The 9,711-nt window shown below is 36.3% G+C and overlaps 1 protein-coding gene across 2 annotated transcripts; it reads right to left on the bottom strand.

The window, feature by feature from the left end:
- Positions 1-284: 284 nt before the first annotated feature.
- Positions 285-9,285, bottom strand: asb2a.1 (ankyrin repeat and SOCS box containing 2a, tandem duplicate 1). Of its 2 annotated transcripts, XM_052585799.1 has the most exons (11): positions 9,140-9,285; positions 6,350-6,623; positions 5,552-5,671; positions 4,718-4,887; positions 4,466-4,621; positions 4,028-4,273; positions 3,776-3,947; positions 3,570-3,620; positions 1,646-2,207; positions 1,406-1,559; positions 285-1,316 (listed from the first exon to the last, which is right to left on the bottom strand). In XM_052585799.1, the coding sequence occupies exons 2-11, from the start codon at positions 6,613-6,615 to the stop codon at positions 1,168-1,170; spliced, it is 2,046 nt and encodes a 681-aa protein (XP_052441759.1). In that variant the 5' UTR covers positions 6,616-6,623; positions 9,140-9,285; the 3' UTR covers positions 285-1,167. The 2 variants fall into 2 exon arrangements, with proteins under 2 accessions (XP_052441759.1, XP_052441760.1); XM_052585800.1 differs by lacking the exon at positions 3,570-3,620.
- Positions 9,286-9,711: the final 426 nt, after the last annotated feature.

Raw genomic sequence — 9,711 nt, 5'->3', positions numbered from 1 at the left:
GCACTGACTGAATCAGTGAAATTCATTCCAATTAAAAATGAAATAATGAACAAACAATAAACAAACCATCAAAAAAACAAATACTAGAAGAAAATGTACATTTGACTAAGAAAATACGTAAAATAAAAATGCTAAGCTATACACGTAAGCATTAAAGGGTTAGTTCACGCAAAAAAAAATTACTTGTCTATCTTCTACTCACCCTCTAAGCATCCTAGGTGTATGTGACTTTCTTTTCTCAGAATAATCCAACCAAAGTTATACAAAAAAAAATTGTCCTTGCTTTTCCAAGCCTTTAAATGGGGGTAAGTGGGTGTTTGTTGTCAACAGTTTAGAAGACGTGAAATAAAGTGTGGCATTTGTAATAATACATTCCTCACACGATTCTGGGAACTGAATAAAAGCGTTTTTGTAATATGAATATCCAGATTTCAAACGTAATAAACACTTTTTTTCTAACATCTGCTGACACGGAAGATGGAAGATGTATGAGTTGCGTGTGCGCGCCTCTGGGAAATATTTATTCTAACCCCTGAGCTGTGTGAGGGATATTTTATTACAATCAAGCACAAACTTTATTTCATGTCTTCATGTTGACAAACAAACACCAGCTTACCCCCATTAAAAGGCTTGGAAGAGCAAGGACAATTACTAATATAACTCTGATTGGATTATTCTGAAAGAAGAAAGTCACACACAACTAGGATACTTCGAGGGTGAGTAGAAGATGGATGCATTTTCATTTTTCGGGTGAACTAATATTTCTTAATACTTTTAAGAAATATCTACTATACTGCAAAACGTATATATATATATATATATATATATATATATATATATATATATATATTACTGTTTTCTGTCACTTTCGGCTTTCATGCCATTTTAAAAAAAATTGCATATAGAGACAAAATAAAGTACTGTACATACCTACTAGATCTATCCAATACATGTTCCCTAAGTTCTGTTTATGCCTGATAATTACATATAAACATTATGGCATTTTATTAAACTATTAAGTAGTGCATATGTGCAAATACTGACTCAGAACAAAAGCCATTTATTCCATAATTTAAGCTCAGTGCAAGTTCTGCAAACAGATGAGTATGATTTTCTAATTGCATTGTTTTCTCCGTGTTCACTACGAGTCAACATTCAAAAGCAGGCTTAAAACTGTTCTTGCTCTCGTTCTTGATGATTTAGGAATTTGATCAGCCTTGGAGGAACTGGAAGCCTTTGAATCTTCTTCAGTCTCTTGATCCCGAGCAGCTTGCGGATTTTCAGTCTGCAGAGCTGCATGAGTGGGCGTGGAGGCGCTGCAATCAGAACCAGTGAATGAATACACAGGTGACTGAAATCATTTGCATATATGAATAATTTAAGTAAAAGCTATGGGTGCACAGACTCGCTTTCTCTTTGATGCACTGCCACTCGTAGTAACTGTCCAGATGTTCAGTGAGTCGTGCACAGAGTTTCACATGCCCAACATAGTCAAGCAGCACGTCTATAATCGGTCCTGCCCAGCGGGAGTAGTTTTCGGTGGAGATCATCTCACAGAACTAGTAAAAAGTGGTGGAAAAAGTGGCAATATACAATTCAGAAAAAAATATTACACTGTATGTAGAATTGGCTTCAGGCCACTCACCTGAACACAGGTCTTTTCTACAACATCATCTGAATCGTATCTCGGATTACGCCTAGTCTTTATGGGTGGATGAGGATTGCTGCCATAATTGCAATTGAAACATGACATGGCATCACAGCCATTATCCATTAGATACTTCAGTAAGGTCAGATACTTCATGCAGAACATAATACTTGCTGGAAAGGTAGTTGGATGAGTTGGGATGTAGGCATTGACATTAGCACCATGTTCCACCAGCAAAGTCACTGTCTGGATGCAACCCTGCCTCAGGGCCACCAGGAGCGGATTGAACGCGTCCAGGTTTGGATTAGCACCAGCCTTCAGGAGCATGGTGGTAGCATCGATGTTGTTATTCATGACGGCAAAGTATAGAGCTGTGCTGCGCCGATCTTCATACATCATAGAACGATCTTCAGACAGCGTGGCATTGACGTCAAAGCCGGCCTCGATTAGGGCTTCAAGAATATCGTTTCTGTTGCGCTCTGCTGCTAAATGGAGGGGACTGATACCTGTACGTCTCACTCTGGCCTTGCTTGTGGTAGGGATCAGCATGGATATGATACTGAAAATTAGAAGTTGTTTGTTCTTGAGTGATATCTCGCTAGTGTACACCTAAATACTCTTGAATGTCAGGTTAGAATTTCACTATTAGGGTGAAATGTCTATTATGAGATGAAATAATTATACCATAAAAAGACTAGTAATATATAGATATGTAAACCTTTGAAAAGTTTGTTTGTAGTGATTAGCAATAATTAAATTATAGAGGAACAGTTCTAGGGTTGGGAACCGAAATCTTTTGTGTAAAAAAAAAACAAAAAACAGAAGGGAGTGAGTAAGGTTTGGTGCCCAGGAGATGACATGGTTGGTTCACATGGTTTGCAAAGTTTAGTGCAAGTGTGAGTGCATAATATTCATTATTATTATTATTACTAGGTTGTATTTTATATTCATGTAGATACATTTTTTGCTTCGTTTCCATCTCTTTACGTTCTGAGCATTTTTGTAAATAATGGCCTACTGTAAATGCTTGACATGCAAATCAAGCTTTGATTATGCTGACGGTAAGTTTTTCTGGAATGCAGTTTAAATTGAACACATATTTCATTTTATATCGGCTAATTAATAGACCATAATTATAAATACTATAGTGTTTCCTTGAGGAATTAATCATTCATATAGTTTCATTTCTAAATGAAAACACAACACGCTCATCAAAAACAGCATAGTGTAGTCCATTTCCTAAACAAATAGGTTTTATGAGTTGTTTCTTTTCCGTGAATCAGAAACAAAATATGTATTCTGATTCCTTCTAATAAATGTAATAAATCAAACTTATACAGCTTACAGCTAACTGTGGATGAGTGTAGTCACAGTATGTATTTAAAGATACAGTACACCTTAAGTGTAGTTTTTAGATGTATTTTTTCTCACTTTATCAGGATAGGACAGTATTTAGACAGGAAGCAAAGTCTGTCAGCTGGGACTGGATCTTGGGACCCCTGAACTGCAACAGCGCTCATTTGTTCAAACAGTTAAACACACCTAATGCAATAATTGTTACACATATTTATTGCTTAACAATAATTAAAAAAAAAAATTTATGAGCTGTTAAGGAACTGAAAAAGTTAAAAGGAGCCGGAAGCCAGGATCATCAAATTCTTTACGATTCCCAACCCTAAACATGTCATGCTATCAAGAATTATGCTATGGGATGATTAGTTTTACTGTTAGGTGAGAAAAGACCCTACACGCAATAAACTAGAAGAGTTATGACATGTATGTCAGAAGAAAGAGCACTTATCTGAAATGGTATTTTGCAAACCATTTGCTCTTACTTGAGTTAGCTTGAGTTAAGGTTACAGGTTACAGGATTAGCACCCTCTTGCCACAGCACTGCTCTAAAGCACCCATTGAGACTTACTTAGTTGCCCTGACATTTTTGCAGCTATTCCCGAAAGTGAGGAGGTCTTTGCTGAAAATTAATGCAAGATTATGAGATGACTAAACCTTAACTCTTAACAACCAATGGCCTTCGCATATAAATAAACCGTGACCTGAAAAAAGTCCTCCCAAAGCAAATTCATTCATTCATACAAATTATTTATTTAGTGAATTCTGAATTCATACCTGTCATTGCCACGCTGGGCAGCAATGTGAATTGGCAACAGTCCTGTTTTGCCTGGCTTGTTGGCGTCTGCATTTTGAGATAGAAGAAACTCTACAATGCCCTCATGACCATTTTTACAGGCCTCATACAGCGCTGTGGCTCCATCCGCAGCCTGGCTGTTGAGATCTGCACCTGAATGAGGCGAGATGCATTACATGTCAGATGCATTTCATCACAAAGCAACAGTGGAAGAGAAACAAGAATAATGTTACCATTTTTTAAAAGCATGCGAAGTGCATCCACTTTTCCACTTTGGGCAGCAACAAAGATAGGAGTGATTCCGTACATGTTGGGTATGCTGACTTTGGCTCCGGCTTTCATCAGCATCTCACAGATTTCCACATTGTTCCTGCACACACTCTCATGGAGAGCGGTCCAGCCTTGAATACAGTTCTTATTCACAGAGGCGCCGTAATTCAGTAACATGGCAACCATCGCTGGGTTCTCCTTCTCACAAGCTACAGATATGTATAGAAATGCTAAGTTTTCCATAACACCAATGAAGGCCATATTAAAGGAAGAGCAGAACAACAAAAAAATCTTCTTTTTTTTGTGAAAAAATGATGTGGCTCTAGGCTGGTAATACAGGATTTTAAACTTCAAGATAGATAGATAGATAGATTATTGAATGTTTACTAATATGATATTACCTTTGTAAAGAGGAGTCTCCTTCTCCTTATTGGCAATATCAGGATCGGCTCCTTTCTCCAGAAGGCACTCCATACATGCAAGATGTTCCCTGGTCACCGCTATCATTAAAGCTGTCTGCTCTTTCAAAGTGCGCTGGTTGATCATCCCAGGTTGAGCTATAAGAATAGAATCCATGATCAAAGCCCGAACAATCTGATAGAGCTTGGCTAAATAAAGTTTAATGGAGTAATTCTCAATTGAGTGCACTCTACCTCTCAAAATAATTTTAATACATTGAGCTTGTCCATAATATGCCGCCTCATGCAAAGGAATCCATCCATCTTTATTTGGTTTAAGGAGGTTGCAGTCTGGTTGCTTAACCATCAGTCTCACTGATCCCACATCTCCTTCTGAAATTGCCTTAACAATAGGCTCAAGCTCCCTAAAGAAGAAACTTCTTTCGCTTTTATGCATTTAGTGCTGCAGATAAGATGTTCATTACCCCTCTCATATTCAGAAATGTTAAAACATATAACATATATTACCATTCGAAAGTTTGAGTTCTTATGCATCACAGCTTTTTTCAAAATTGATAATCAGAGAAGTTCCTTCGAGAAGCACATCAGCATATTAGAATAATTTCTGAAGTATTGCGTGACATTGAAGACTGGAGCAATGATGCTGGAAATTCAGCTTTGCCATCACAGGAATAAATTATATTTTAAAATATAAACAGTCCTTTTAAATTGTAACATTATTTCACAGTATTACCATTTTATGTATTTTTTATAAACAAATGCAGCCTTAGTGAGCATGACATTTATTTCAAAGACATTAAAAAAATCTTACTGATCTAAAGGTTTGAAATGGTAGTGTATATTTTTATGCATTTGGAGTACTGTATAATGACACTGAAACATACAGTATGGTCATATATAAAACATATTTAATTAATAGCTCTAGAGACTTAAAATATCTGATTAATCCTTTATATTTTTTATTATATCATAATCTATTTATGATAGTCTTTTCAAACACAACACACTTTTCTGACACATATGCTTACTAATGAGCACACATTGTCATGTAATTGTGTAATCACTCACTCTTCAGGCTCAGGGGCGACTTGCATACTCCCATCATATTTTCGGTAGGCCACCATTCGCTTGCCACAACCAGTCATAAAGTGACTTACTGAAATCACATCCTGTGTATTTATCGTTTCTCTGGACAAAAAAAAGCAAAGATTTGATATGAGTTAAATTAATGTTGCATTAGATCACTAGCACATTGCACAATCACTGGGCTGCCACTGAAAGGCAATGGGATCATTTTTTTTTACCTACACTATTTTCAAATTAAATTACTTACGTGATATGTTTGCAATTAAAAAAAATCTACCACTGGAAGAGTAGTTTTGAAGTCAGATTACAGGGGAAATTTGAACAAGTGGATTGAGGCACAGCAAAGGATAGCGTCTCTATTTTTATGCATGGTGGCATGTGAACTAGAACTGCGCTTGCTCCAATGTTGGCCTCTGAACGAAGAGGAACAGGTGTGAAGCAGTTGTGTCAGTCATCGGAGAAGATGCAGTAGACATCTGTAATTGATATTGTGACCCTCCTTGTGAGATGAATCAGCAAAAGGACATTTAATGTGGCAATAGGTTTGATAAGTTTCCTGTATTGCATAAATAATATAAACTAATTAGCTATTTAACAGACAAATTTATCTTGCTGTTTAAGTTTGATGTTTGCTGTATAAGAAAATAAACATGTTGAATATGCTCAGTAAAGGTCAGTGTGAGTATGATGTATTAAGCACTGCTTATTTTATACTCACAGTGAGAGTTTGATTTATGACGGCACTTCATTTCAGGTTGAATGAAGCACATCAAACTGTACCTGGGTGGATTGGCAGGACACGCAGCTGGTTCTGTCTGCTGTTGGGGACGATGTGATGGTGGAGCTCGGCGTGGGCTTGCTGGCCTGTTTAGAACAGGGCTCTTTGAGTTTTCAGTGCCTGGCCCAGAGTTCTGGGCATCAGCGATGCTTCGCTCGATTGCCAGCTGCATGAGCTCATCATCAGACAGGTTGCTATAGAGACTGTAGTCAGCAAATTCCAGGTTGGAGCCTGTGGCACCCGGCATGGACACATGGCCGGCTGCCATGATAGATCCTGGGACAATCAAAACTTTCATTACTTAATCAAACTACTGGACTAACATCTGTTTGCGTGCATACTTATCACAGAAAGCTGTTATTGGGAATTTCATTAGCTTGCTTGATTAGAACAGACAACTCAATTATTTAATGGTAAATCTGACAGATTTTTTGATTTCATGTTTTTGAAATAAAGTGTCATATGTTCACTGAGGCTGCATTTATTTGATTAATAATACAGTTAAAAAATGTGATTTTGTAAAATATATCTACAAATCAAAATAACTTTTTTTCTATTAAAATGTAATCATTTCTTAAGTCTCACACTAGTATACATACACAAACAGTCCATTCAGAAAGTATTCAGACCCCCTTCACTTTTTTTTTCTATTTTGTTGTTTCAGCCTGATACTACAAGTGTTTAAATACATTTTCTTCCTCGTTAATCTATACTCCATACAGACAGTGAAAACAGAATTTTAGCAAAGTAAATGTATTAAAAATAAATATCAAATTTACTATTTGCTATGTTTCTGTGTGATGTTCAATAGGGTAATATCCTTGCTTTCTATGGAGAGTCAGAGAGCACTCAGATTCCATCAAAATTGTGTTCTGAGGATGATTGAAAGTCTTATGGGTTTGGAACAACATGAGGGTGAGTAATTAATGACAACATTTTCATTTTTGGGTGAACTATCTCTTTAAAGACCGATATTATTCAAAGTTCATACAATCCTCATCAACAGTGACATTTGAAGGGGTCATATGATGCAATTTAAATGTTTCCTTTCTCTTTTGAGTGTTACAAGCTCTTGGTGCATAAAGAAGATTCTAAAACGCCCCCACATGTCTACAGTACATCACAATGTGGTAAGATTTGCATAACGCCAACCAAATGTTTACGCAAAGAAAGAAGGTGTAGCTTTTATTCTCGCTGTTGCTGCCAGCACAATGTTGTGGAGAAGCTGTGTGTTTCGTTGTGAAAGCGAAACTACTTTGTTTGGTTCTTCCAAAAAAGGACACAACTAGAAATCAGTGGTTAAGTTGTATTTACAACACTGTTCTGATACAGTTCAACTCAAATATCCAGATGTGTGCAATGCATTTTTACAGAAGATAAGGACTATTTCCTGTGAGAGTATAACAAAACTGTCTCTTTCTATAAAGTGGGGCAGTTTCAACTTTGCAAGGACAGTCTGGCACTTCTGACTCACAACCTGCAAGTAGTACGTTAACATATATAAAGGATTTGCCACTGATGATTCAGATGCGGGTTTTGAGCCGTGTGTAGAGTAGAGCTTGTTGTTTGTAATTTCTCTGATGCAGATATGGATTTATGTTAATGCGGCACAATACACAACATTTAAAAAGACAGAAGTAATTATGTCTCCACTGGATGCAACAAATGCCTCATATGTAATGGGTATTATTGTTTTTGTCTTGTATCTCCGGGACACATGCCACCACAGTATGGTGAGGGGCGTAACATTTCCGTCACACGCTTGAGGCATTCGGCCAATTACAATGCACTAGATAGCTGGCCAATCAGCGCACACCTCGCTTTTCAGAATGGTGAGCTTTGTAAAAATTTACGTGTTTCAGAAACGCAGGGCATAGGGGAGAAACAATAATGTACAGCATGTAGAAAATAATGCATAAACGCATTTCATTACACGAACCACACAAAATAATGTTCTTTTTTGCAATGTCATATGATCCCTTAAAAACATGTTTTAGGCTTAATATCAAGGAATGTGCATTCTTCACAAGTAGTACTCCAAATAAGTTTAATTATAATTTTAGCGATATTTTGAGCGATATGTCAGTTAATATGTCAAAAGTCTTTAACTGTACTTTGTATGAAATAAATGTATTTTAAACATAGATATATTGTACAAATAATTTTTTTTTTTTTTTTTTTATTGTTTTGTGTTTTAGTTTTAATTGCTTTGTGTGTGTGTGTATTTTCAAGCCTCATTGAGAAAAGGTTGACATAAAATGCAGAAAATAACTGAACAGTCAGTCACAGGAAATTTATAATTTATAAGTTTGCAAATACATACATTTACCCTTAAAGAGATAGTTCACCAGAACTAAAAACGTTTAGACAAGAATAATTGCGCCTCAAAATAAGTTTTTTTTAAACAATGTTGGTAACCATTGACTCCCATTGTATGGACAGAAAAATAAAACCAAAATAAATAAAAAACATTCAAGACATTTCTCAAAATATCTTTTCATAGTAGAAAGTCACTGGTTTTGAACGACATGAGGGTGAGTTAATTATGACAAAGTATTTTTAGCATTCAAAAAATAAATCGTACAATTAAAACTTTTGAAATAGCAGGTAAATGTGAATTTAAAATAAAAGATCATTTGAATTAAGCTAAAGAGTGTGATTCATTACCCCTGCTTAAAAAATAATGATCCTTCTCAACATTTTTACAATATTAGGGCACCACTATATAATGCACCTTCATCCAAAACACACAAACACAAGCCAGAACAAACACCAAAAAACAAGCTACTTACCACTTCAAAATGTTTTACTTTCCTTTTCCCTTCTTTAACTACGTGTCAGATTTCCAAACAGGAAAGTTTGTATTGTTTATCCCAATGTCTAGTGGCACACTTGACGCTTGCACAGGGACCGGTTTGGCTCTCTGCAAATAGAGGCCTTTAACTGTCACCCCACACCCGACTGTTTAGAGTGCATTCTGAGTACACGTGATACACAGTATGCCAAGATCTGCCTCTTAGCTATTGCTGTTCTTGAGGGGTTGCAGACCTGGTGTAGATTACATTAAGAAATCTTTGGGCTCTAGTGCAATGAATTGTGCTTCGAGAAAAAATATTAGCTGAAAATATCCAATACAGATGATTTATTCATAGATTTATACAGATAATTAAAAAATAATTTAAGCGTGTAGTATGTATCTGTAAATAATAGTTCGACTTCCCTCCATACATTGGCTTTGTTAAGTCAGGCCGTTAGTGCCTAACTGGGTTAAATTGTTTAGCTGTTTTTGCTGTGTCAGGTTACAGGTGTGTCAAGGCTACGAGACAAACACTACATAGGATAGCATTGTGTGAATGCTTTATTC

Source organism: Carassius gibelio, chromosome B20, assembly GCF_023724105.1.
Source record: "Carassius gibelio isolate Cgi1373 ecotype wild population from Czech Republic chromosome B20, carGib1.2-hapl.c, whole genome shotgun sequence".
Lineage (NCBI taxonomy): Eukaryota > Metazoa > Chordata > Actinopteri > Cypriniformes > Cyprinidae > Carassius > Carassius gibelio.
This window is presented reverse-complemented; position numbering and strand designations above follow the sequence as displayed.

What these genes read in the sequence shown, in the direction of transcription:
- asb2a.1 (XM_052585799.1), bottom strand. Translation starts at nt 6,615, where the DNA reads ATGGCAGCCGGCCATGTGTCCATGCCGGGTGCCACAGGCTCCAACCTG. An exon ending in GTCGCCCCTGAGCCTGAAGA is followed by an intron (nt 4,888 to 5,551) that starts GTGAGTGATTAC and finishes TTTCTTCTTTAG; the next exon opens with GGAGCTTGAGCCTATTGTTA. An exon ending in GTGCATCAAAGAGAAAGCGA is followed by an intron (nt 1,317 to 1,405) that starts GTCTGTGCACCC and finishes TTCTGATTGCAG; the next exon opens with CGCCTCCACGCCCACTCATG.